Genomic DNA, 27,046 nt, shown 5'->3' with positions numbered 1-27,046 from the left:
TTGATGTGTCCAACGATCTCTAAATTAATATTATCAATACCATACACTTATATAGCGCTTTTCTGGATACTCCACTCAAAGCTCTTTCCAGGTACTGGGAGCTCCCAATCAGTTAGGTTAAATATCCCAAGTAATATTCAGGACACGTTTTAGCGTTACCCCACCGTAAAAAAAAACATCGGCGCACTGACGATTCACAGAGGAAAGAGCTGGGGCTGTAATACAAGGATTCGGTCAGCAGAGGGCGATACCTCCTGCACACAGGCCGGGGGACGGGGGTGGGTGGAAAGGATGTCGGCGCAGTTCCTCCGTGTGTCCGCATGGAGGCGCTGTTGCGCCAAACCTCTTGATGACTGCGGGTGCTTTTCAGAACGGCCTTTACAGAATACTGGGGCAAATTAAAAACAAGAAGACTTCTGTACAAGTGTCCTTCAATCTGAATATTTTTTTTTCCTATTGGACAACTACTGCTATTTGGGCTTGAACTCTGAAGCCGACAGCCAGTACAGGCTCCATGCTACGAGCTGGGCAGGAATGAGATTAAATGAGCAGACCCGAACCAGGCACAAGGAAACCAAGGGGGAAAAAAAGCACCAGAAAATACAAATGCCCTCATCATCAAGCAGAGTGCGGGGAGTGATACATGTGATGGCCAGTGTTTGTTCTCCCAGTTACACAAAGTAATAAAGACCTGTCCAAACTGACAGTAAATACTGGGGACTTCACCCTCAGTACACCTCCCAGTGGAGAACAGTTCAACAGGGACTCACAGGGGATTGTTGACAAACTCTTCCCTGCAGCCGAACAGGAACCCCTCGCGACGCCTGCTGAGCAGCAGTTCTGTCAAGGCAAAGAAGTTCATCTCGGCCTTAACAGAACGAAAGATGTGAGCTACTGCCTTCTTCTCCTCTGAGCTCAAGCAAACCCGTTTGAACGCGGCTGGCAGAGAGTGTAGCTCCCCTGTGTGACATGAGTCCCCACCTGTGCTGGTCCCTGCACGCTGTGCCACAACAAAGAGACCGAGCGCACGATCTAAAGCTTTAAAAAAGAACGACGATTCATTAGCAAAAGAAAGTTCTGTCACTTTAATTTTGACTAAGTAAGGTCAGAAGTGTTCTTACAGAGCCTCACGGCTGAGTCTTCGAGTGCACGTCCTCGAACGACTTCCTGACTTCAGCGTATTGCGGTTGACCGGGGCTCCAGGAAGATCACCGTGCCCCGCCAGGGATCGAGGGGCATGTGAGAGGGGTTACAATCAAAACTGGGGGGCACCGGGGACCCCCTCAAGCCTCGATGACGCTACAGTGCAATCGCTCACGATACGAAAGTAACTCGTGTTGGACGGACGTCTGATTCCTTTCAAAGCGATCTTAAATTAGGTGTCCCATCTTGAACTCGCACATTCCGATACCCCCGCCGCCTCGTTACGCCCAGCAAGGCCCGTCAATGATCATTCTGGACAACTGCGTCCTCTTCCCCTCTCGCTGGCGCCGGGAGACACGCCCATATGCCCATACATGAACATTCCCCCCATCGAGGACACGCCCCTCTCGGTGGCTATGCCCATACATGAACATTCCCCCCATCGAGGACACGCCCCTCTCGGTGGATATGCCCATACATGAACATTCCCCCCATCGAGGACACGCCCCTCTCGGTGGCTATGCCCATACATGAACATTCCCCCCATCGAGGACACGCCCCTCTCGGTGGCCGGGGTCAGCGGTCTCAGAAGCCGGGAGCCGGGAGCTCGGGGCCACTCTTGCGCAGGCTGTGCGTCTTGAAGTGGGGGGGGCGTACGGACCCCAGCACCCTGCGCCCCAGATCCCTGAGGGAGCGCGAGCGAGGGAGGAGGGGGGGAGGTCGCGGGGGCGGGGGGGAGGGGGAGCGGAGGGGGTTCCCATCCTTGTGGCACCCCCTCCCTGCCTCTCGCCCCCCACTCTCCTCCTCCTGCCCCCGGCAGAGGCCGTGTGAGCCGAGCCCGGCCCCTCTCTGCCGGATCTCCAGCGCGGAGGCCCAGCGCAAGCCCTGGGGCCCGGGGGGCCCGGGGGGTCCGGGGGGCTCCCGGCTGGGGTGGGGTCGCTCCAGCACGCCCTGGGAGGAGCTGCGGAACAGGCCCCTCGCCCGGTTGCTGCCTGCGGCCTCCCGGCCCCCCCGGCCCCCGAACAGCAGCTCCAGGCGCTTCCGGAAGCTGACACCCCTCTTCGGGGCGCCCCCCTCGGAGCTGCCGCCCCCGGCCTGCGCCCCCCGGCGGGCCCCGCCCTCCCCGGCGGTGCCGAGCGTGGCGGCCCGCACCAGGACGCGCGAGTAGTGCTTCCCGCGGTACAGGCCGTCCCCCCCGAGCCCCCTCAGAGAGCCCCCCCTGTCCGAGCGGCCCTCGTCATCCTCGGCGGGGCTGGGGACCCAGCGCCTGCCCCCCCACGCGGCCTGGGGCGTGCTCCCGGAGCTGCCCAGGGAGCCCAGCGAGGGCACGGAGGGGAGGGCGCCCCCTGTCAGCGTGGAGGAGGTACTGCCGCTGCAGACGGACGACAGCGACAGGCTCTTCGCTTGCCAGCGGCCCGCGGGGCCGGGGTCCAGGGCGGAGAGCAGCACCGAGCCGGGCCGGCGCCGGTACCGCCGGAGCAGCTGGCCGATGTAGCGATCTGCCCGGGCCGGGCCAGGAGGGTCCGGAGGGCTGGGGCCGCAGGGACACCTGGGCAGCTCCTCCCCCCCGGCACCGTCATCCGGCTCGGGGTTCGAGGCGCCGCAGGGCGCGTACAGGGGGCTCTGCAGCGCCACCGCGTGGAGGGGGCTGGGGTAGGGGTACACCTCCTTGGTCTTCCGCGACACCAGGTCCGAGCAGAACTTGGGGTCCAGCGGGAATCGGGGGTCCCAGCAGAAGGACGCTGGAGGGCGGTGCGAGGAAGTGGAGGGCGACCCTGGGGACCTGCCCCCCAGCCCGGGGCAAAGGTCGGAGAGCGACAGGAAGCCGCGGAGTATTTCCAGGTCACCTGAGAGCAGCGACAGGGATAGTCGTCAGGGCGATCGGCTGTCGGCCGGCTCACGCCCAGTGGGCCGCGGAGACGGCGGGTCCCGCCCCCCCCCCTCACCTGTGGACACCGGCCTCCGCTCCCCCCTCTCGGGCCGCGTCTGCTGGAGAGGGGCGGGCTGCAGTCTGGCCCCCGGCCACTGGGCGGCGCTGTGGTCGGCGGAGTGCGGGCGGCGGGCCCAGGGCCCCCCGGGCCCCTCGCTGCAGACGGAGCCGCAGGAGGCCGACAGGGAGCTGCCACTGACCGAGTAGAACCCTGGGGGGGGGGCAGAGAGGTGCAAGAGGTCACTCAGGGTCTGCTGGGGTCACCCCCTCCTCCCCCGCCCCCCCTCGCACCGGCGGCTCCGTACCTGAGCTGGGCCTGGAGTCGCAGGTGGGCCGCGCCGCGCCAGGCGGGTCGGCGGACACCGCTTCTGGGTCGGGCAGCGCCAGGGCGTCCCAGGAGACGGCGGACCAGCGACAGTCCGCGCTGTCCTCACAGCCGGGCGTCTGCAGAGAGGCACAGCGCTCAGCCGAGCTGCCCAGAGGCCCTCTCGGTCTCTCAGGGCAGCACGAGCAGAGGCTCTGGAGCCCATGAGCCACACAGTCAGGGTGATCATTTATTCTTCATATAATCAGGACTGTCATCCTTACACAGAGCGATGAGGCCAGTTCACAGATGATGAGGATTATTCAGGGGATTAGGGGGGTTATTAGGAGGCCATGAAGGGTAAAGACCAGGGGGAAATTTGGCCAGGACATCGGGGTAACACCCCTACTCTTCTCGAGGATTTTAAATGACCACAGAGAGTCAGGACCTCTCTCCTCTCGTATCCGAAGGATGGTGCCCTTTTGACAGTTCAGTGGAGCAGTAGGACCCACACAGACTGCAGGGTGAGCGCCCCCTACTGGCCCCATTAACACCCCCTCCAGCAGCAGCCTGATCCTGCCGTAACCCAGTTACCCACCCCTGAAGAGTGGGGCTCTGGGGGCCCCTTCCTCGTGGGGTTTCTGGGCCCCCAAGATCACGGCCCACACGTGTAACAAAGCTTTCCAACCAGCGTGAGCAGAAGAGCCATTAACCCTGAACCCGGCGAGAGAATTTAACTCCTGGGTCCCGCTCGCCATCCAGGGACTCACTGAACACCGAGAGGAGCGTCTAGCAGCAGCCTGGGGCTCTGGGGGGCGGCGGGTTCCAACCCCAGGTGTGGCACAGCTGTCACCCCCGAATCCGGAGGTGCTTCACTCCTTCAGGAGGCGGTGCACTGCTACAATTGGGATGTTGCGGGTTCAAATCCCAGCAGGGGCAGGGCTGTGGGACCTCTGAGCCCCGAGGGGCTCCCGGCAGGTGATTCCAGTAGCCTGCCCAGCTGGGAGAAGGCGGCTTTGGGTTCAATAACCACAGGAATTCTGAATAATGTTAACAATGTATAATAACGTTAATAAAGAAGAGGGTGCAGGGTGGAGCAGAGTTCAGCACCACCGCCTCTCAGCGTTGGGCTGTCTGTGTGGAGTTTGCATGTTCTGCCCGGGTCTGTGCGGGTTTCCTGGTCAAAGACTGGGCCGGTGGGTGAAAATAGGCCCTGATGCGAGTGGAGGGGTCCCCTCCCGGGTGTACCCCGCCTTGCGCCCGCTGCTTGCCGGGAGAGACTTCAGGACACGGAGGGCCCAGCTGGGTCTCCCTCCTCCACCAGGGGGCGCACACACGGGAGGCAGGGAGTGAGGGGGAGGGGCGCGTCTCCATCACCCCCCCCGCTGTCACGCCTGGCCCCAGGAGCCGAGCCGCGTGGGACAGCGCCCGGGCCCGCCGAGCTGGGACTGGCGCGCGGGAGAGCAGCGCCGCGTCACTGTTTGCTCAGTCTTATTGACCCAGGAGCTGGTCCCGCCTGCACAAACAACCCCGAGCCGGAAAGACACTGGAACCCGGCGCCAGGCCTCCTCCACACAGCGGTCCCCTGGGAGAGCGAGCGAGCGTCCAGCACGCGGAGCTCACTCCTCTGGACACCAGTTCGAGCCCTGGTCTCGGCACAGAGCAGCAGTGCTGCTGGTCAGGTCACAGGCGCTCTGACATCAGAAGCAGGATCTGGCTGAATCCCAGGCAGTCGGATCAGCAGGAGCAGGACTGACTCACTTCCAACAGGAGCAGTACAAACCCTCCTCCTCCTCCTCGCTGCTGTTTTGGTTGATGACCCGTCTGTGTTACAGCCTGTTACCTCCCTTCCTCTCCTCTCTCTCTCTCTTCTACCTCGTCCATCCCTCTCTCCTCCTCCATCCCTCTCTCCTCTCTCCTGCCCCCCCCCAGGGGCCATGAGTGGGCAGCAGTGATGACAGCACACTCAGCTGTTGCTGTACTGAGGGGGGACGAGTCACAGAGTGGGAGGCAGGTGGGCAGACTCCTTACATAACATCTCCACAGAGGCAGCAGGCAGAGCCGGGAGACCTCAGGGCCCCAGTGTGAGAGAGAGCACTGAGGCCTTCCTGCAGCTCTCCCAACCTGCAGAGCTGCGAAACCTGGAGCGGATCAGACTGCTGCACACTGGGATTCTGACAGCACTGTCACACCTGGAGCAGATCAGACTGCTGCACACTGGGAGTCTGACTGACACACTGTCACACCTGGAGCGGATCAGACTGCTGCGCACTGGGAGTCTGACTGACAGCACTGTCACACCTGGAGCGGATCAGACTGCTTCGCACTGGGAGTCTGACTGACACACTGTCACACCTGGAGCGGATCAGACTGCTGCGCACTGGGAGTCTGACTGACACACTGTCACACCTGGAGCGGATCAGACTGCTGCACACTGGGAGTCTGACTGACAGCACTGTCACACCTGGAGCGGATCAGACTGCTGCGCACTGGGAGTCTGACAGCACTGTCACACCTGGAGCGGATCAGACTGCTGCGCACTGGGAGTCTGACTGACACACTGTCACACCTGGAGCGGATCAGACTGCTGCACACTGGGAGTCTGACAGCACTGTCGCACCTGGAGCGGATCAGACTGCTGCACACTGGGAGTCTGACTGACAGCACTGTCACACCTGGAGCGGATCAGACTGCTGCACACTGGGAGTCTGACTGCACTGTCACACCTGGAGCGGATCAGACTGCTGCGCACTGGGAGTCTGACAGCACTGTCACACCTGGAGCGGATCAGACTGCTGCGCACTGGGAGTCTGACTGACAGCACTGTCACACCTGGAGCGGATCAGACTGCTGCACACTGGGAGTCTGACTGACAGCACTGTCACACCTGGAGCGGATCAGACTGCTGCGCACTGGGACTCAGACTATCATCAACACTGTAAAACCCGGAGTGGATCACACTGCTGTGCTCTAGAAACCAGGACCACCGGCTCTTCAGCGGTGGAGCAGGGAGACTGCGCGTCTCTGAACACTGACCGTGTGCCTCTGCTCCCAGCCCCCCTCCTCCCCCGCAGCGCCACTGACCTGTTGCGTGCGGGACGCTGCTGCTCCTTCCTCCGGCTCCAGCGCGGCCTGGACCCTCTCCTGCTGCCGGCTACGCAGGAGGTCCAGCTCCACCAGCCCGGCCAGGCTGGCCCGCAGCCGCTCGCCGAACCGGGCGCGCTCGCTGCCGGACCACAGCGAGGTGACGCAGCCGCGGCGGCCGGCCATGCCCGCGCGTCACGTGGAAACGGGCCGGTCGCTCGAGTACAGCCCACAGCTCAGCCCGCAGACCCGGGAGCCCCGCTGGCCAGGCAGCGGCGTGTGTGACGCGGGGCCTCCTCTCCGTCCTCGCGCGGCCGTGACTCGCTCCGCCGCCCCCGGAGCAACAATGAGCCGCTCGAGCTCCGCCGCGGGGGAGGGGCCTGGCGCGCAGGCGGCGCTGATTGGCCGGGGGAAGTTTTCAAACCGACACGTCACTGTTTTCATTCTCTCTCAGCCGTGCGGCGCAGGAGGTAGTCCTGCTACAGTACTGCCCTCCCTTTACACCAGCACTACTACAGCACTGCCCTCCCTTTGCACCAGCACTACTACAGCACTGCCCTCCCTTTGCCCTAACACTACTACAGCACTGCCCTCCGTTTGCACCAGCACTACTACAGTACTGCCCTCCCTTTACACCAGCACTACTACAGCACTGCCCTCCCTTTACACCAGCACTACTACAGCACTGCCCTCCCTTTGCACCAGCACTACTACAGCACTGCCCTCCCTTTGCCCTAACACTACTACAGCACTGCCCTCCGTTTGCACCAGCACTACTACAGTACTGCCCTCCCTTTGCACCAGCACTACCACAGCACTGCCCTCCCTTTACACCAGCACTACTACAGCACTGCCCTCCCTTTGCACCAGCACTACTACAGCACTGCCCTCCCTTTGCCCTAACACTACTATATCCCCCCTTTCTATCGAAATAAGAGGTGAATCCATATTCTTTACCGTCTTAAATTACTTCGATCATTTTCTCCTCCTTTTCATTGGAAATCGGTCTTCTGACTTGTTGTAATGCAGACAGGCACCACCAGGGGGAGCCGTGACACTACATCTACACTATCACTCGCTGTCTCACCTTTTGAGGAATATTGAATCTCAGTACTAAAAGGCTAGTTTGCCAACTGTACGGAGAGAATGGTAAATACATACACTGACTGGACACTCTAGTACATGAACACTGCACTGAGAGAGAGGGGTTAACACACACACACTGACTGGACACTCTAGTACATTAACACTGTACTGAGAGAGAGAGGGGTTCATACAGACACACTGGCTGGACACTCCAGTACATGAACACTGCACTGAGAGAGAGAGGGGTTCATACAGACACACTGACTGGACACTCCAGTACATTAACACTGCACTGAGAGAGAGAGGGGTTCATACAGACACACTGACTGGACACTCCAGTACATGAACACTGCACTGAGAGAGAGAGGGGTTAATACAGACACACTGACTGGACACTCCAGTACATGAACACTGCACTGAGAGAGAGAGGGGTTAATACAGACACACTGGCTGGACACTCCAGTACATTAACACTGCACTGAGAGAGAGAGGGGTTCATACAGACACACTGACTGGACACTCCAGTACATGAACACTGCACTGAGAGAGAGAGGGGTTCATACAGACACACTGACTGGACACTCCAGTACATTAACACTGCACTGAGAGAGAGGGGGGGGTCGCACGCCCAGCTGGTTTGGGGCAGTTTGAGCCCGCAGGGGGGTATAAAGACCCGAGCTGGGACAACAGACAGCGCCCAGCAGCATGCCTCCCTTCCAGCAGTCGCAGGAGCTGAAGCCCTTCAAGCAGAGGAAGTGTCCGGGTACGAGCCGCGTTCGTCTATCGCCGATTTCTAATCGCACGCAGACGACCGCTTTCACAGGCGCCACACGACTCTGACCCCAGGCAGAGCTCTGTGTCTTTCGGGGTTTGTTTTATCGCTAGTCTAGTTTCTACCGACATCTCGGCTCTTTAATTATTTCAAACGGAAAACCCGCTGGTGACTCCAGCGCCTCTCCGGACGTCAGACCTCTGGTGTGAGATACCGCTCCCTGCTGTCGGACTCGCACGACGTCGGGCAGAACGAGTTCGATATCGCGACAGGGAGCTGCGGAGCTGTGTTTTGGGCGATGTCGGGACGCGGCTGCAGGACTGTCCGTCGAGACGTAGGCGGGTCGGAGAGGCGACAGTCCACGCTGCACGTACACGAACACGGCGGGTGGGAAGCAGCACTAACGAGCCGGTCCGGAATCACTGCGGGCAGCGAGCCACCCCCGGGCAGGACGCAGCTCCGGGCCCTGCCCCGGGGTCAGCCGGACCGGGTCCGGCGGTGTGCTCGTCCCGCCCCGACTGACTCTCTCCCTCTGTTCCAGCAACACGCGCGCACGAGGTCTGCAGCATCCGGTCCAGATTCCCCAACAAACTTCCGGTGAGTGCGAACAACAACAACAACAACAACAATAATAATAATAATAATAATAATAATAATAATAATAATACAATAATAATAATCGACAACCCGCAGGTGATAGTGGAGCGCTATGCCCGGGAGAAGACTCTCCCCCTGCTGGACAAGACCAAGTTCCTGGTGCCGCAGGAGATGACCATGGGCCAGTTCGTCACTCTGCTGAGGTCAGACTCTCTGTTCTACTGCTGAGTAATTTTGTACTACACCTGTACTGTCCAGTCAGTGTGTCTGTATGAACCCCCCTCTCTCTCAGTGAGTGTTCATGTACTGGAGTGTCCAGTCAGTGTGTCTGTATGAACCCCTCTCTCTCAGTGCAGTGTTAATGTACTGGAGTGTCCAGTCAGTGTGTGTGTATGAACCCCTCTCTCTCTCAGTGCAGTGTTCATGTACTGGAGTGTCCAGTCAGTGTGTCTGTATGAACCCCTCTCTCTCTCAGTGCAGTGTTAATGTACTGGAGTGTCCAGTCAGTGTGTGTGTATGAACCCCTCTCTCTCTCAGTGAGTGTTCATGTACTGGAGTGTCCAGTCAGTGTGTCTGTATGAACCCCTCTCTCTCTCAGTGCAGTGTTAATGTACTGGAGTGTCCAGTCAGTGTGTCTGTATGAACCCCTCTCTCTCTCAGTGAGTGTTCATGTACTGGAGTGTCCAGTCAGTGTGTCTGTATGAACCCCTCTCTCTCTCAGTGCAGTGTTAATGGACTGGAGTGTCCAGTCAGTGTGTCTGTATGAACCCCTCTCTCTCTCAGTGCAGTGTTCATGTACTGGAGTGTCCAGTCAGTGTGTCTGTATGAACCCCTCTCTCTCTCAGTGCAGTGTTAATGTACTGGAGTGTCCAGTCAGTGTGTCTGTATTGCCCTGTCTCTCTCAGGAACAGGATCGAGCTGCAGGCGAGCCAGGCTTTCTACCTGCTAGTGGCTGGACGCACTCTGGCCAGCCTGTCGGTCACCATGGCTGAAGTCTATGCCTGTCATCGCGACCCTGACGGCTTCCTCTACATCACCTACGCCTCACAGGAAACCTTCGGGGCTCCGCACTGACGACACCCCATCAGAGGGGCGTGACACCTCACTGCCTTCCTCCCAGACCGACCTGGCTATGACATCATTCCTTATGATGTCATCGCCCCCTCTGTGATGTCACAGAGGAACATGCACTTCTGGCTGCGCTATGCTGTTTTTTTCCTTTATATACTTTTACTTTTTTTTTTACTGGATTAACTAACATTCCTTTAAGATTTTCCAAAAAGCAATACTACTTGTTTTTGAAGCTGAGGTGTCTCCCTGTCGTTTGAAAGTGAGGTTTTTCAGCCTGCAGAGGAAGTGACATCACTTCTCTTGACTCTTAAAGAGGACCATGCCCTGTGATGATGTCACTTCAGCCTCCTTCCTGCTTGGCCTGTGTGCTTGACATCACAGCCCGGGCTGTTGCTAAGGAACCAGCCCCGGGGACAGTCGTTGCTTTTGGGCTGACGGCTTTCCCGCGGGCGCGCCACGGACAGTATCCATGGCAACTCAGACCCCCCACCAGCGGCAGGCCCGGGTCCAGAGAGATCAAGTTCCATTCAGGCCCGACCCAGCAGGAGATTTCCAGCAAGCCTGCAGATCCTCTCTGAACTGCAAGGAGCTGTGCAACAGCGCCTCCCGGTGACAGAGATGATGTAACTGCGCCTTGCTTCATGACTCCCCATCGCTGTTTCCCCTTGCCAAGGGTGTGCTTGGGTCGGGCAGTGTGCCCAGGGAACAGGGGAATGACTGTGGTGCCCCCTGGTGGCAGTGTGGGGGCACACACAGCATAGTGCAGGACACGAAACTGCCGCCACACCGCGAGAGCTGTGGACCCTCTCTCTCTCTCCAGGAGCTGGGACATGAGTGTCCAGCGCCGTCATGACAACAAGTCCAGCCCGCGTCCTCAGAGACTATTCTCCTGCCAGCCTTGTCCCTGGGCCTTCAGGTAAAGCCCCACACCTGCGCTGCCCAGCCCGCCGGTTTCAACACCAGGATATACGCTGAAACCCTGCACCTCTCCAGGACCTCGAATTCCTGTGAGGGTGACAGCGTGGGGAACGATGTCTTGTGGAATTGGGTCAGGCCTTCCCAGATGGCACTGTCTCTGACTCGCATTGTACGGCCACAAACACCCCTCTGCCCTGCTCCTGCTCCTTAGAGAAAGGAGCTGGTCTGTGTGAGGAAGTCACCTTGCGGCAGCTGTACCGCTGCCATAAGCCCTCCGTGATACAGCCTTCTACTGCGAACACTGCCACCCCGTGGCCACTGGATGTAAATGCAGCTCCTGTTAAGACATAAGACATGTTTTTGGAAATAAAAAAAAATACCAATAAAGGAGACTTATTTATTTTTGGTGTTGTTGTCTTTGTACGTAAGTGTGAATGTAAAACTGAGAGACCTGGTTTCCGGAGTGAGTTCGGCTGAGAGGAAGGGTTCAGCTCTCTGTGCTCTCCGAGTGCGGGCTCTCGGGGACGCTTCAGGAAACGGATCTAGGGTCAGGCCCCAGGGGGCGCTGTTCGTGTGTGTTGGGAGCTCTGGGGGACTCTGGCCGCGTGCCTGGAGGCAGGATCACTGAAAGCCCAGTTCAAGATGAGCCCAGTAACTCTGAGCTCCAGCCCAACATGGACCAGTACAAACCCACTGACTCTCTCAGGTTACAGAACACATCCGTGCTCCCTGACTTCTCACACACTGCTGGACAGAGCAGGGGTCACAACACAGACCTGCCCATCTGAGAGGGAATCGGTCCAGAGACTCCGGTCCAGAGAGACTGGAGCGCAGGGACCCCAGCCCGGTCAGTGTCGTGCAGGTGAGACCTCTCCAGAGCCTCACTTCACACCCCAGCGCCAGCTTTGACACCCAGGCTCTGTGCTCGGGGGCCAGGAAGGTCGAGCAGAAGGGGGAGACAGCGCAGACTGCCCCTGCACGCCCACAGGACAAGACACGCCACGGGAGGCAGATTGAGGGCTCAGGTTGCCCCCCGGGGCTGCGTACAGAGGCTGAGCCTCCTGCCGGCGGGGGGGTTGGGTGGGTCGTAGCTCAGTTATCTCCCGCATCGCTGCTTCACGCCAAGTAAGGCCGGGACCTTTGTGAAAATCTACCGCGCCGCCCTCTGCCGTCTACAATGTGTCACTGCAGCTCAGCGCCGAAGGCTGCCCTCCGCTGCCACTGTGTGGCTAAATCGCAGAACAGCAACAATTGTTTATTTTCCTTGCGGTCCGCAGATACAAACAATAATAATAATAATAATAATAATAATAATAATAATAATAATAACAACAAGTATCAAACAACACTACCTCACCCACTGGGACACACACAACACACAATGGACACCTCCCTGAGACACACAACACACACTGGACAACACTACCTCACCCCCAGGAAACACAACGCTAAAATGAAACCAAACACCACCTTGCCGACTGGGACACACACACAGGCACAACACAAACTGCAGTGCTACAGGACCGTAAACAGACAACACCCGCGAGCTGCGTATGGACCAGGGTACGAGAGAGCAAGGAGAAACGGACCCTGACACAAGTAAACTTCCAGCATGTTTGTCGTGTAAATGTCGGGAGACGTTGTGTTTATTGTAAATGCTTTGGCAACACTGGCTCATCCGTTTTGCCAATAAAGCTGTATTGAATTACAGTTCAAAGGGGCGCGTCTCGAGGAATTCTCTGCTCTTAAAGAGCACAGATCTCCAGCTTTGTGCAGAGAGAAAGTTAAGGACCTCATTAAAACCTTTGACCTTTCACCCCCGGCCTGTCTGCAGTGAAGAGAACGAGAAAACAGATCGTCAGCCTGCTGCGTGGGATCACGGTCTGGTGGAAAACCCGGAGCGGATCCGCAGTCTCCTGCTGCTCTCCGGGGACGCGCCTGGGCCCGCCTCTCTGAGAACGACACTGACGAGACAGAAAGTGGAAGTGCTGAGGACTGTGGAAAAACTCCCTCATCCCTCGTGCAGAGATAACAGAGATAACGCAGGCAGACACACGTGCCAGAATCTCCCAGACTGGTTTCGTACACGTGTGTGCGTGTCTACATCTGAACTCCAAGACACAGAGTGAAGGTCAGTGTCTCAGCTCCTGTCACCTTACACCTGTCACCTCCTGTGGACATATAGACAGTATATAAACATAAACACTCTCCCCATCCTCACAAAGACAGTCTCCAGCTGAAGCAGAAACACACTCTCCGGTATAGGAATTATAACCCTTCTGACACAGGTGTGAGGACAGTGGAGAACCAGCAGGTACAGTGTGAAACTCTGACACAGGTGTGAGGACAGTGGAGACCCAGCAGGTACAGTGTGAAACTCTGACACAGGTGTGGGGACAGTGGAGACCCAGCAGGTACAGTGTGTCACTCTGACACAGGTGTGGGGACAGTGGAGACCCAGCAGGTACAGTGTGTCACTCTGACACAGGTGTGAGGACAGTGGAGACCCAGCAGGTACAGTGTGTCACTCTGACACAGGTGTGAGGACAGTGGAGACCCAGCAGGTACAGTGTGTCACTCTGACACAGGTGTGAGGACAGTGGAGACCCAGCAGGTACAGTGTGTCACTCTGACACAGGTGTGGGGACAGTGGAGACCCAGCAGGTACAGTGTGTCACTCTGACACAGGTGTGGGGACAGTGGAGACCCAGCAGGTACAGTGTGTCACTCTGACACGGGTGTGGGGACAGTGGAGACCCAGCAGGTACAGTGTCACTCTGACACGGGTGTGAGGACAGTGGAGACCCAGCAGGTACAGTGTGTCACTCTGACACAGGTGTGAGGACAGTGGAGACCCAGCAGGTACAGTGTGTCACTCTGACACAGGTGTGAGGACAGTGGAGACCCAGCAGGTACAGTGTGAAACTCTGACACAGGTGTGAGGACAGTGGAGACCCAGCAGGTACAGTGTGTCACTCTGACACAGGTGTGAGGACAGTGGAGACCCAGCAGGTACAGTGTGTCACTCTGACACAGGTGTGAGGACAGTGGAGACCCAGCAGGTACAGTGTGAAACTCTGACACAGGTGTGAGGACAGTGGAGACCCAGCAGGTACAGTGTGTCACTCTGACACAGGTGTGAGGACAGTGGAGACCCAGCAGGTACAGTGTCACTCTGACACAGGTGTGAGGACAGTGGAGACCCAGCAGGGATTCTGTCTGTAACTCAGGGGTGCGGGATGCCTGATTTACAACAGAATCAGTATTGATCGGTACCACAGCCAGCTATAAGAAATCACAGCCACACAGGGTCACAGGGTGTAGTGGTTTAATTCCAAAATTAAATAGAAACAGGAAGAGGAGACAGGAAGGTAGATCCCTCGCCTGCTCGACAGAGCGACGAGGACGAGTGTCTTTCACAGTGGCAGCATCAGGACTGCTGACCTGCCCCCCTGAAACCCAGGCTCTGCCCCCCGAGCCAGATCCTTCTGGAAATTCCTGCCCTCCGCTGGCAGGGCCCGGTAACCATTCACCTCGGACTTCTGGGCCTTGAGCAGCAGCCCCCAGCAGAGCCTGGGTTTGAGGCAGGACCGGTCTCTCTCTCACACACGCGCCGCAGAGCGAGTTACAGCCAGACTCTCTCCGATCACCGGCGCGCCGAAGGAAGCAGCAGGAAGATGAGGAGACGGAGCTACAGAGCCTGGAGAAGCAGCGTTATGGAGGCACTTTTCACAGCTGGAGCAGTGCGGCGCCACACCCCAGCGCTCAGGGAGGGCTCGCACCGCAGGCACTTGGAGCAGGAGAGCTGTGCCCAGCTCCCCGCGGGCTGGAGCAGGGACTGCAAACGTACTGCACGCCCACCACCCCGGGCTTCCCTTTAGCGCTTGTGTATCTTTGGAAAATAGGACGTCAACAGCAGCCCTGTCCGGTCACTGACTGGAGGGTCCGTGTGTCTAGAACAGGGCTGGTCGGTCCAGGTCCTGGAGGGTCAGTGTGTCTAGAACAGAGCTGTCCAGTCCAGTCCTGGGGGGACGGTGTGTCTAGAACAGAGCTGTCCAGTCCTGGAGGGTCAGTGTGTCTAGAACAGGGCTGTCCAGTCCAGGTCCTGGAGGGTCAGTGTGTCTAGAACAGGGCTGGTCGGTCCAGGTCCTGGAGGGTCAGTGTGTCTAGAACAGAGCTGTCCAGTCCAGTCCTGGAGGGTCAGTGTGTCTAGAACAGGGCTGTCCAGTCCAGTCCTGGAGGGTCAGTGTGTCTAGAACAGGGCTGTCCAGTCCAGTCCTGGGGGGACGGTGTCTAGAACAGGGCTGTCCAGTCCAGGTCCTGGGGGGACGGTGTGTCTAGAACAGGGCTGTCCAGTCCAGGTCCTGGAGGGTCGGTGTGTCTAGAACAGGGCTGTTCAGTCCAGGTCCTGGAGGGTCAGTGTGTCTAGAACAGGGCTGTCCAGTCGGTCCTGGAGGGACGGTGTGTCTAGAACAGGGCTGTCCAGTCCAGGTCCTGGAGGGACGGTGTGTCTAGAACAGGGCTGTCCAGTCCAGGTCCTGGAGGGACGGTGTGTCTAGAACAGGGCTGTCCAGTCCAGGTCCTGGAGGGACGGTGTGTCTAGACCCTCTGACCCCTGGGGCAAGTCAGCCCTCTCGTTCACGTGTGTGGGGAGGGGGGGGGGTATTTTCGAATGGGCAAAATCGGGACGGGTGTTGAGAACACCTCCAGTCCCGGGCGCTGCGCCCCGAGGTTGGGACCGGGAGCAGGACCGGCACTGTGTCCCGGTTCTCTGCGGCGCTGGAGTGACGTGGAAAGACGGACAGATCTGAGCGCTTCCAGACAGGCGATTAAAATGATTGCAAGAGAGAGGGAGGGGGAAAATCAGAAGGCGGAAAATTCTCGCAGCGCGGACAGGTGAGCCCAGAGCTGTACAAGTTAGCAAGTGTTGACACCTCGTGTTGGCGTCTCTTCTAGAGGATTAACATCGCGGCGGTTTTACGTAGGTTTGGTTTACAATGATGCCCCCCTGGGCGCCTGGGCCCGGGTGCGAGACTGCGGCCGAAGCGCCGAGCGGACCCCAAGCTCACCCTGCAGATTTGTTCTGAGCGACCGAGGTCTCGCCCCGCCTCACACACACACACGCACGCGCGCGCGCGCACCCCCCGCACCCCAGCCCCCGACGCCCCCCTCACTCACTGCGCGGTGCCGCGCTTGGAGGGCGGCACCAGGTGGGGGGGCAGATCGGCGGGCAGCTCGTGCCCCTCCAGCTTCACCTTGATCAGGTGGTTGGCGAGGGCGAACTCCTCGTCGTCCAGGAAACCGTCCTTGTCCACGTCGGCCAGCTTCCAGATCTTGCCCAGGACGGTGTTGGGCAGCTTGGACTTCACCATCTCCCTCTTGGCGCTGGCGCCCGACACCTTGCCGTTGACGGGCGACAGCGTGTAGAAGATCTCGTCGTAGTTGGGCTTGTCGCGCCCCACCACCCACTCGATCTCGTCGATGCCCTCGCCCGCGCCCTCGCCGTAGCCGTGCCCGAACGGCCCGTTCATGGTGCCCTCGAAGGCGCCGCCCTTGACCGCCTGGCTGGGCATGGCCGCCTCCTCCTGCCGCACCAGGGTCATCAGCCGGGCGATGTCGTTGGCCAGCATGTCCTCCACCGCCTCCATCAGCTTGGGCTTCAGGGACTGGAACTTGCTGAAGTCCTGGGTAGCCAGGAGCTCCTGTACAGAGAGAGGAGGAGGAGTCACGGCCTTACGGGCCGAGAGGGGGGAGGGGCCACGGCCATACGGAGCGAGAGGAGGAGGGGTCACGGCCTTAGGGGGCGAGAGGGGGGAGGGGCCACGGCCATACGGGCCGAGAGGGGGGAGGGGCCACGGCCATACGGAGTGAGAGGAGGAGGGGTCACGGCCTTAGGGGGCGAGAGGTGGGGAGGGGCCACGGCCATACGGGGCGAGGAGTGGGAGGGGCCACGGTCATACAGGGCGAGGAGTGGGAGGGGCCACGGCCATACGGGGCGAGAGGGGGGAGGGGCCACGGCCATACGGGGCGAGGGGGGGGGAGGGGCCACGGCCATACGGGGCGAGGGGGGGGAGGGGCCACGGCCATACAGGGCGAGAGGGGGGGGAGGGGCCACGACCATACAGGGCGAGAGGGGGGAGGGGCCACGGCCATACGGGGCGAGGAGTGGGAGGGGCCACGGCCATACGGGGCGAGAGGGGGGGAGGGGGTCACTGCCATACGGGGCGAGAGGGGGGGAGGGGGTCACTGCCACACAACGAGCACCAGGCCAGGAGGGGAGGGGTTAACACTGCAGACTGCCGGGGGACAGAGGAGAAAAGACGCTGGTGAACAAGACTGTGATCCTCCCTGGGAGCCGGAGGAGTGAGGGGCCGGACTGGAAGGGCATCGCGAGGGGGGTTGTGGGGGGGGTGGGGCAGTACCTGCATCTTCTTGAGGTTGGGGAAGTCGCCCGGGGAGATCTGGTGCTCCTTCTCGATCTTCAGGTAGATCTCGCCCAGGTTGGCGATCAGATCCTTCTTCTTGTTATCCTTCCCGAACACGTTGGGCATCTCTTTCTTCAGGGAGCTGATGATGTAGGCGTGGACCTGGGGAGGGAGAGAGAGGGGGGGGGGGGGTCAGGCAGGCCGGGGCGACTCGGGACGCCGGACGCAGCCGCGCCGCCCGACGGCGGGCCGTTACCTTGGCGAGCCGCGCGCGCTTGATGAGGTCGTTGAGCTTGCGCAGCGCGGCGTTGCGCGGCAGGCCCTGGATGTCCCGGAACAAGTCCTGCTCCTCGGCCTCGAACAGCTTGCGGTTGTCGGGCACCAGCAGGGGCTGCGCCCAGAAGGAGCCGATGTAGACGCGCACCACCTCCGGCGTGTTGACGATCTTGCCCAGCGACCACATGAGGGCGCCGTACACCCGCATCAGCTGCTGCGTCTCGATCTGGTCGGCCTTGTTCAGCACCACCCGCATCTTGTCCTCGTGGTTCTTGAGGGCGCGGATGACCTCCGAGAACTCGTCCGAGATGTCCAGCTTGTGGGCGTCGAACAGCAGGATGATGCGGTCGACCCGCTCGGCGAACCACTCCAGCACGGCGGCGAAGTCGTAGCCTGGGGGGACGGAGACCGGGGGTGAGCGCGGCCCGAGAGAGCAGACACCGCGGCTCGTGGGGGTCTGACGTCTCCATCTGAGAGGGGCGGGGGGGGGGGCAAAGGCAGCTGCCCCCTGTGGGGCAGAAGGAGAAACACGGAGCAGAGTTTCTAGGGAAGAGAAGCTCTGAGCTCGCAGAGCGCGAGAGAGAGGAGGGAGAGGAGGGACAGAGGCCGGCACTGATTAACAGAGAGCGAGCGAGCGAGCACACAGACAGTACTGCTCTGTTATCAACGGCACCAGTTCCTCTTGACCGCTCTCCACGAGTGACGAGCTCAGCAGATCGGAACGCCAACTCAGCAGGGCGCCCCGCGTGACCCCGAACCGGCAGCGTGGGCTTCCTGGAACCTGCTGGGGGCGCCCGCAGCGCGACACCGTCTCCTGCGAGTCGCCAAACAGGTCACACGCAAGGAAAAATCCAGTTTATCCTGCTCGAGGAAACCGAAACCTAAACACAGCCTTTCCTCTGCCTCCTCGGAAAGCTCTGGAGGAGCTCGCCACACTCCGAACAGGAAGAATCCCGGAGAGAGCAGAGCCCAGCCCGGCTTCGGAGACACCGGCACATTAATAACTCCGCTCCCAGTCCAGCCAGTCCAGTCCGTCAGCGGAGTCTGATTTAATCCCAGTTAATAACTAATCCAGCTCCCAGTCCAGTCCAGCCTGCAGTGTCTCAGACTGCTCTGTCAGTGTCAGTGAGTCTGATTATAATCCCAGTAATAACTAATCCAGCTCCCAGTCCAGTCCAGCCTGCAGTGTCTCAGACTGCTCTGTCAGTGTCAGTGGAGTCTGATTATAATCCCAGTTAATAACTAATCCAGCTCCCAGTCCAGTCCAGCCTGCAGTGTCTCAGACTTCTCTGTCAGTGTCAGTGAGTCTGATTATAATCCCAGTTAATAACTAATCCAGCTCCCAGTCCAGTCCAGCCTGCAGTGTCTCAGACTGCTCTGTCAGTGTTAGTGGAGTCTGATTATAATCCCAGTGAAGAACTAATCCAGCTCCCAGTCCAGTCCAGCCTGCAGTGTGTCAGACTGCTCTGTCAGTGTCAGTGGAGTCTGATTATAATCCCAGTTAATAACTAATCCAGCTCCCAGTCCAGTCCAGCCTGCAGTGTCTCAGACTGCTCTGTCAGTGGGAATCTGCTCTAATAACCTGCCAATGTTAGCACTAATCGAGCTCATGGGAAGTAAAGTCCAACAAGTTCTTTGTCTTATCGGGAGAATTGCTCCCAGATCTCATAAAACATCCGATAACGAGATAAACATCCCCAAGAGGCCAAACTCCAGGGGCAGAGATCCGAGCTGCAGCTCAGCGGCACTCCGAGTCCCAGGTTCATAAAACCGCTGAGCGTGAACTTCCAAACACTGCGGCGCCTGCTCGACTCAGCCCCTCCTGGACTGGACCGGACCGGACCGAACCGTCCTCGGCCCGGTCCTGTCCAGCCCTCTGACCTTCAGCACGCCGGTCCACCCCAGGGCACATCCTGGACAGCCCCCCCTCTCCTGCAGGAGCCTCCTTACTTCAAGCCAGACGAAGACCAGGCCCCCCAATTCTCCACCCTCCAAGGCACCAGGAACAAGCAGACATGGAGAAGATTTTTCTCTCTTCTTTTTTTCAGCATGAAATAAACCTGTTACTTGTTCCTTTACAGCCTACGCATGCTGACGCAGCTCCCCACCTGAACTAGGCAGGAAAGAGCAGAGAGAGAGACAGAGCCAGGCAGCAGGAGGACAGAGAGAGAGAGACAGAGCCAGGCAGCAGGAGGACAGAGAGAGAGAGACAGAGCCAGGCAGCAGGAGGGCAGAGAGAGAGAGACAGAGCCAGGCAGCAGGAGGGCAGAGAGAGAGAGACAGAGCCAGGCAGCAGCAGGACACACACACACACACCATGGGGAAGGACTAAAGGACTGAAGAAATTCAACGCCTCTCTCCCTGTTGCTCGCACTTCCCCTGCTGCGGTGAGCTGGATTGCAGATCTGGGGTTTCTCCGAAAACCACGCTGGCTTCAGCGGGCACTCGCCCGCCGCAACAGGACGCCAGCGCGTAACCACGGTGCGCCACCTGCAGTCGTACCCCAGCTCCGCCGCGGTGATCCGCTCCGCAGTGTGATCCACTCCAGGCTTTCCAAGGTGGCTGCAGAGCCTGGAGCGGAGCAGACTGCGGAGCGGATCGGGACCCCAGGTCAGCGAGGCGCTGGCGAGTACGGGGACAGCATGACCCCCGAGTGACCCCTGCCGCAGCCTTCCTCTGGCAGATAAACAGTGACCTCACTGCTCCCAGCGCCGAGCACAGACAAGGACAGGCTGGGCCAGAGCCAGGGCCGGCGCCACTGGGGCTCCATCATCCCTGACAGTCCGAGGGCAGCACAGCACCCCCATACACCCCGAGACCCTGCACCCCCACCGGCGCTCAGTCCGCACCCCCAGACACAGCAGCTCGCACCTCCATCACACACGAGGAGCTGACAGCACACCGCAGTGTGAGAGACACAGCGCACACAGGGGCGACACACCGCAGTGTGAGAGACACAGCGCACACAGGGGCGACACACCGCAGTGTGAGAGACACAGCGCACACAGGGGCGACACACCGCAGTGTGAGAGACACAGCGCACACAGGGGCGACACACCGCAGTGTGAGAGACACAGCGCACACAGGGGCGACACACCGCAGTGTGAGAGACACAGCGCACACAGGGGCGACACACCGCAGTGTGAGAGACACAGCGCACACAGGGGCGACACACCGCAGTGTGAGAGACAAAGCGCACACAGGGGCGACACACCGCAGTGTGAGAGACAAAGCGCACACAGGGGCGACACACCGCAGTGTGAGAGACACAGCGCACACAGGGGCGACACACCGCAGTGTGAGAGACACAGCGCACACAGGGGCGACACACCGCAGTGTGAGAGACACAGCGCACACAGGGGCGACACACCGCAGTGTGAGAGACACAGCGCACACAGGGGCGACACACACCACAGTGTGAGAGACACAGCGCACACAGGGGCGACACACCGCAGTGTGAGAGACACAGCGCACACAGGGGCGACACACCGCAGTGTGAGAGACACAGCGCACACAGGGGCGACACACCGCAGTGTGAGAGACACAGCGCACACAGGGGCGACACACCGCAGTGTGAGAGACACAGCGCACACAGGGGCGACACACCGCAGTGTGAGAGACACAGCGCACACAGGGGCGACACACCGCAGTGTGAGAGACACAGCGCACACAGGGGCGACACACCGCAGTGTGAGAGACACAGCGCACACAGGGGCGACACACCGCAGTGTGAGAGACACAGCGCACACAGGGGCGACACATCGCAGTGTGAGAGACACAGCGCACACAGGGGCAACACACCGCAGTGTGAGAGACACAGCGCACACAGGGGCGACACACCGCAGTGTGAGAGACACAGCGCACACAGGGGCGACACACCGCAGTGTGAGAGACACAGCGCACACAGGGGCGACACACAGCAGTGTGAGAGACACAGCGCACACAGGGGCGACACACAGCAGTGTGAGAGACACAGCACACACAGCGCTGCCTGTCCCCCTGTCTCTCTGCTGGAGCAGCTGTTTCCTGCTCCGCTGCCCTGCGCTTCGTCAGAGGTTATCTCCCTGCGCCACTCAGCACCCCCACACAGGCGGGCAGGAAGAGAAACCCCCACACACACACACACACAGCCCCCTCCGCAGCCAGCGCAGGAAGACAGACACACACACACACACACACACACACAGCTGCCCCTGTCACTTGTAGGAGCTGGGAGCCCCGCACACGGGAGAGCAGACACCGACCCCACAGGGCCCCACTCAGACGCTCGCGCGGGTCCGCTCAAGCCCAGCGGTCAGTCCCCACCGTCCACAGCGGCCGGACTGCTGGGAGAAGCGAGACTTTGGGGTCTCGGACAGAGAGGCGACCCGAGAACGCCTGCCCAGCCGGATTTCGACAGAGTGAGGAGACGCGCACGGGCCGGGCCCCGCGGGGGAGCGCCGTTCACTCTGCGCCGAGGGTGGTGGGAGCGTGGAACACGGCAGGCCTGAGCAGGGCGGGAGGCACACAGACGGGCGGACCGACCTCGGCTGATGCGCTGCTTCTCTCCTGACAGGATGCCCGGCGTGTCGATGATGCTGATGCTCTCCAGCACAGGGTTGGGCATCTGGGCGCACATGAACCTGGGGCAGAGGAGAGAGGGGGGGTTAGCGCAGAGCAGGGCAGGACGTGCACGCACACACGCGCGCACACACGCGCGCACACACACGCGCACACACACGCGCACACACACGCGCACACACAGCGGAGAGGAAATGAAACAGCAGTGTTTTGAAAGACTGAGCTGTGTTTCGCTCGCGGTCTGACGGAGGAACAGGGCCTGGAAGCTGACCTCACCGGTGACCCCGACCCCCCCGGCCGCCACACAAACCACTTGCCCCCCCCCCCCCCCTTCTCAAACTTCCCCAAACTGCTGCCCGGCGAGCCCCGTCCCAGGCCTGCTGAGCGCCCCTGGGGGAGACCCCACGCTCGCTCCACAGACTCCGGGGAAACGACCAGCCTGATCCGCTCCTGGCTTTACCAGCGGACCTGAACACCGCCCCCGCCGGGCCAGGACCCCGACCGCGACCCCCGCGATCCGCATTCCCACAGCCCGCGGTATCCCAGCGTCCTCCAGCCGGCGCTCCAGGCCGCTCCGAAGCTGCCCCCCCCCGCGGCCCGGCTGTCCTTCACGCCTCTCTCCTCCCGGAGCGCTGAGCCACTCTTTCCAGGCGCGGAGCAGGTGGGTTTTCCAGAGAGAGAGAGAAAGCCCGGCTTGTCTTTCCACTCCCCTCCCCCGGCAGCTGTCAGGGAGGGAGGGGGGGAGGGAGACGGCGCGGAGAGGCACAGGCAGAGAGGACCCGAGCCCAGCCCAGCCCAGCCCAGCCCGGCGCCCGGACCGAGGCTCCACGGGTCTCGCTAGTCTGAAACAGGCTGCTGCTGTCTTACTGGTCTGCTGTCCCTGAACACACCAGATAGCACCCTGAGCGTGTCGGGGGTCGGCTGCCCCTGAACACACCAGCCAGCACCCTGAGCGTGTCGGGGGTCTGCTGCCCCTGAACACACCAGACAGCACCCTGAGCGTGTCGGGGGCCTGCTGCCCCTGAACACACCAGACAGCACCCTGAGCGTGTCGGGGGCCTGCTGCCCCTGAACACACCAGACAGCACCCTGAGCGTGTCGGGGGCCTGCTGCCCCTGAACACACCAGACAGCACCCTGAGCGTGTCGGGGGCCTGCTGCCCCTGAACACACCAGACAGCACCCTGAGCGTGTCGGGGGCCTGCTGCCCCTGAACACACCAGACAGCACCCTGAGCGTGTCGGGGGTCGGCTGCCCCTGAACACACCGTCCAGCACCCTGAGCGTGTCGGGGGCCTGCTGCCCCTGAACACACCAGACAGCACCCTGAGCGTGTCGGGGTCGGCTGCCCCTGAACACACCGGCCAGCACCCTGAGCGTGTCGGGGTCGGCTGCCCCTGAACACACCGGCCAGCACCCTGAGCGTGTCGGGGGTCTGCTGCCCCTGAACACACAGACAGGGAGTCAGCTGCACAGCATGAAGAATTAAAGTCAGTCAGGAGACAGTGTGTCAGGAAAGAGCAGAATTCACGGGCTCCTGACCCGGGTCACGGGTCTCACAGCACCGCGAAAGACCAGAGGCCACTTCGACAAGACCAGGCCCGACTCCCGCTGCACAGCAGCCTGATCCGCTCCGGGTTTTACCAGCGCCACCCCACCCCACACACAGCAGAGGAATCCAATCCCTCCGAACAGCCGAGAGACGGACCGAGAGCCTGGCTCCTCCAGCAGCAGGCTCTCCTGCCCAGAGAGGGAGGAGCTCTCGGACCCCGAGGCGCTGGGCGGGTCGGCCCTCTTGCTCAAGACACCAGCGAAACCCTGAACCACAAGAGGAGGCTGATTTGAGTTAATAAACCCAGTCCAGTCAGTACAGCCTGCAGTGTCTCAGACTGCTGTCTGTGAGTCTGATTATAAGCCCAGTTAATAGCTAATCCAGCTCACAGTACAGTCAGATGTAAATGAGATTCTGATTATAATCTACTTTAGTAACTAATCCAGCTCCCAGTCCAGTCCAGCCTGCAGTGTCTCAGACTGCTCTGTCAGTGTCAGTGGAGTCTGATTATAATCCCAGTGAAGAACTAATCCAGCTCCCAGTCCAGTCAGTCCAGTCCAGCCTGCAGTGTGTCAGACTGCTCTGTCAGTGTCAGTGGAGTCTGAGTATAATCCCAGTGAAGAACTAATCCAGCTCCCAGTCCAGTCCAGCCTGCAGTGTGTCAGACTGCTCTGTCAGTGTCAGTGGAGTCTGATGAAGAACTAATCCAGCTCCCAGTCCAGTCCAGCCTGCAGTGTCTCAGACTGCTCTGTCAGTGTCAGTGGAGTCTGAGTATAATCCCAGTGAAGAACTAATCCAGCTCCCAGTCCAGTCCAGCCTGCAGTGTGTCAGACTGCTCTGTCAGTGTCAGTGGAGTCTGATGAAGAACTAATCCAGCTCCCAGTCCAGTCCAGCCTGCAGTGTCTCAGACTGCTCTATCAGTGTCAGTGGAGTCTAAGTATAATCCCAGTGAAGAACTAATCCAGCTCCCAGTCCAGTCAGTCCAGTCCAGCCTGCAGTGTGTCAGACTGCTCTGTCAGTGTCAGTGGAGTCTGAGTATAATCCCAGTGAAGAACTAATCCAGCTCCCAGTCCAGTCCAGCCTGCAGTGTGTCAGACTGCTCTGTCAGTGTCAGTGGAGTCTGATGAAGAACTAATCCAGCTCCCAGTCCAGTCCAGCCTGCAGTGTCTCAGACTGCTCTGTCAGTGTCAATGGAGTCTGATTATAATCCCAGTGAAGAACTAATCCAGCTCCCAGTCCAGCCAGTCCAGTCCAGCCTGCAGTGTCAGTGAGTCTGTTTTCGCAGGAGAAACCCGACACACACCGCCGGGAGGTTAAGGGGCAGCAGGAGCCCTGTGGTGCTGCTGCTCAGGGTGCAGAAACACGCATTCCGCCCGCGAGCACGTTTCCTTTTATAGACCCGGGGCAGCGGAGCGGCTGTCGGCTGGGGGCAGGAGCGCAGCCCTATGCGCCCCGACCCCCGAGAGCTGCCCACTCGCGACCGAGGAACAGGATGCCCGTGGGTCCCGGGAGAGGGTGGGGGATCACGGGCTTTCCAGGAAACACGAGAGGGATCCCCGCTCCGGGGCTGGGTGCGGAGGGCAGAAGGTGACAGAGGACAGATGCCCGTGTCGATAAGACTGTTGTAAAAACACGCGAGGCGTGGGAGAGTCACGTCCCGGGGCCAGCTTTCGCTCTGACCCGAAACGCGTTGAAAGTCGGGCAAAAAAACCAAGACAACCACCCACCCCACCCCGCGCCCCGGCTGGAAGAGCCCGGCTCCCACGGACACGCGTGGGCAGAGCGGTCGCCTCACCGGTTGAGGAAGGCGTTGCCGAAGGCGTTGAGCTTGCGGAAGGGCTTCTTGGGGTCCACGACCAGCGCGTTGCCCGGCACCACGCCCTCCTGCTCCCCGTACATGACGGCGATGAAGGAGTCGGTGGTGGGCTCGGGGCCGATGCGCATGCCGGGGAAGTCCTGCTCCATCAGGTGGCGGATGAAGGTGGTCTTGCCGGTGGAGTACTGGCCCACCAGCAGCACCATGGGCTTGTTGTCGAAGTCGGCGTCCTCCAGCGCCGGCGAGTGGAAGTCGTGGAAGCGGTACGCGTCCTCCAGCGGCAGCAGCTTGTTCCGGTACAGGCGCCGCAGCCCGTCCGACACCGTCTGGAACAGCTCCGGGTCCTTCTTGCGCCGCCCGTCCTTGCTCGCCCAGCTGAACATCCTGGCGGCTGCCGGCGGCGGGGCAGGAGCGGGGGGGGGGGGTGCGGGCCGACTGGCGGCGGAGCCTGTGCTGGGGGGCCGGCGGGTGGGGGTCTGGCCTCGCCGCCCGGCGCTCTGGGGGAGTCGGGGTCCCTCCCTGTCGGCGACCCGGGTTCAGAAACGAGGACCACCGCTGGCGCCGGGGTCCTGTCGCAGCGGGGAAGCTGTTCTGTTTCGGGCCTGAGGCCGGATCAGGGTCCGATACACAGCGAGTCCGTCCGTCCGCCCGTCTCTCCTCCGACACGGCCGCCGCTCGTGAGCTGGCTCTCCCGGTCTCGAGCAGCTGGAGCGTGCCCCCCTCCGCCCCCCGGCACGTGACCCCCGGGTCTGGCCGCCTGATTGGTGCGACGTCAGCGGCCGCCATCTTGGGTAGGGCGCGCATACGCGCACACGCACACACACACCTAACACACGGGTACGCGCACACAGTTACGTAAGGATCCACAGCGCCCGGCGGTGGCGTAGATCTGTAAACCCACGGTCCCGTCGGACCTCAGCTTGCGCCAGAGGCCGTGGGGCTCGTGAGAAATCCCGGGGCTTTACTGCTGACGCACGCAGAGTTGGTGCGGAGCGGGATTTCAGGTCTTTCTCAAGTGAAACATTTTCCAACTGGTAACTGAAAGTAAAACAGTCTGCCTGTCTTATCGGCCGCCCGCTCTCGCCCCGCTCCGCCCGTGAGCCCAGCGGGAGCCGGTCCTGGCGAGGAAGGAGACAGGTGTCGGGTCATCACGCACGGAAGAGGGGACCCAGCGCCCTCAGGTCGCGGCCCCGCGGGGACACCGCTCCCACCCGAACCACCGCGGGCTGGACTGGGAGCTGGTGTAGTTATCAACTGGGATTATAATCCCACTCACAGTAACACACTGCAGGCTGGACTGGACTGGGAGCTGGAGTAGTTATAAACTGGGATTATATTATATGGCCAGCAGCCATATCACCCTGCAACTCACAACTGGCAACCCACTGAAGCTCAGCAGGTGTGAGCCTGGTCAGTACCTGGATGGGAAACCTCCTGGGAAAAACTGAGGCTGTTGCTGGAAGAGGTGTTAGTGGGGCCAGCAGGTAGTGACGGGGACACTATACTGTAAACAG

The 27,046-nt window shown here is 60.4% G+C and overlaps 3 protein-coding genes across 3 annotated transcripts; 1 reads left to right on the top strand and 2 right to left on the bottom strand.

The window, feature by feature from the left end:
* Positions 1-1,061: 1,061 nt before the first annotated feature.
* Positions 1,062-9,989, bottom strand: LOC148646498 (uncharacterized). The gene is made up of 5 exons (XM_088609250.1): positions 9,859-9,989; positions 6,462-6,858; positions 3,379-3,517; positions 3,090-3,284; positions 1,062-2,990 (listed from the first exon to the last, which is right to left on the bottom strand). The coding sequence occupies exons 2-5, from the start codon at positions 6,645-6,647 to the stop codon at positions 1,729-1,731; spliced, it is 1,782 nt and encodes a 593-aa protein (XP_088465376.1). The 5' UTR covers positions 6,648-6,858; positions 9,859-9,989; the 3' UTR covers positions 1,062-1,728.
* On the top strand, positions 7,208-11,305 carry map1lc3cl (microtubule-associated protein 1 light chain 3 gamma, like). Its single transcript, XM_088609257.1, has 4 exons — positions 7,208-8,310; positions 8,861-8,916; positions 9,013-9,119; positions 9,822-11,305. The coding sequence occupies exons 1-4, from the start codon at positions 8,253-8,255 to the stop codon at positions 9,988-9,990; spliced, it is 390 nt and encodes a 129-aa protein (XP_088465383.1). The 5' UTR covers positions 7,208-8,252; the 3' UTR covers positions 9,991-11,305.
* A 2,911-nt stretch (positions 11,306-14,216) lies between these two features.
* ehd1a (EH-domain containing 1a) lies at positions 14,217-26,261 on the bottom strand. The gene is made up of 5 exons (XM_088609252.1): positions 25,512-26,261; positions 22,131-22,228; positions 17,587-17,999; positions 17,328-17,492; positions 14,217-16,607 (listed from the first exon to the last, which is right to left on the bottom strand). The coding sequence occupies exons 1-5, from the start codon at positions 25,913-25,915 to the stop codon at positions 16,080-16,082; spliced, it is 1,608 nt and encodes a 535-aa protein (XP_088465378.1). The 5' UTR covers positions 25,916-26,261; the 3' UTR covers positions 14,217-16,079.
* Positions 26,262-27,046: the final 785 nt, after the last annotated feature.

The sequence above is a fragment of the Lepisosteus platostomus genome, chromosome 16, assembly GCF_059453375.1.
Source record: "Lepisosteus platostomus isolate fLepPlt1 chromosome 16, fLepPlt1.hap1, whole genome shotgun sequence".
NCBI lineage: Eukaryota > Metazoa > Chordata > Actinopteri > Semionotiformes > Lepisosteidae > Lepisosteus > Lepisosteus platostomus.
This window is presented reverse-complemented; position numbering and strand designations above follow the sequence as displayed.

Bases quoted from the DNA above. Each gene is read 5' to 3' on its own strand.
- LOC148646498 (XM_088609250.1), bottom strand. From the start codon at position 6,647: ATGGCCGGCCGCCGCGGCTGCGTCACCTCGCTGTGGTCCGGCAGCGAG. The intron at 3,285-3,378 runs GTACGGAGCCGC...CCCCCCCCCCAG, and splicing joins CGACTCCAGGCCCAGCTCAG to GGTTCTACTCGGTCAGTGGC. The intron at 2,991-3,089 runs GTGAGGGGGGGG...CGCTGCTCTCAG, and splicing joins GCGGAGGCCGGTGTCCACAG to GTGACCTGGAAATACTCCGC.
- map1lc3cl (XM_088609257.1), top strand. From the start codon at position 8,253: ATGCCTCCCTTCCAGCAGTCGCAGGAGCTGAAGCCCTTCAAGCAGAGG. The intron at 8,311-8,860 runs GTACGAGCCGCG...CCTCTGTTCCAG, and splicing joins CAAGCAGAGGAAGTGTCCGG to CAACACGCGCGCACGAGGTC. The intron at 9,120-9,821 runs GTCAGACTCTCT...TGTCTCTCTCAG, and splicing joins CAGTTCGTCACTCTGCTGAG to GAACAGGATCGAGCTGCAGG.
- ehd1a (XM_088609252.1), bottom strand. From the start codon at position 25,915: ATGTTCAGCTGGGCGAGCAAGGACGGGCGGCGCAAGAAGGACCCGGAG. The intron at 22,229-25,511 runs GTGAGGCGACCG...CCTCTGCCCCAG, and splicing joins GGCAACGCCTTCCTCAACCG to GTTCATGTGCGCCCAGATGC. The intron at 16,608-17,327 runs GTACTGCCCCAC...CTCTCTGTACAG, and splicing joins CCAACCTCAAGAAGATGCAG to GAGCTCCTGGCTACCCAGGA.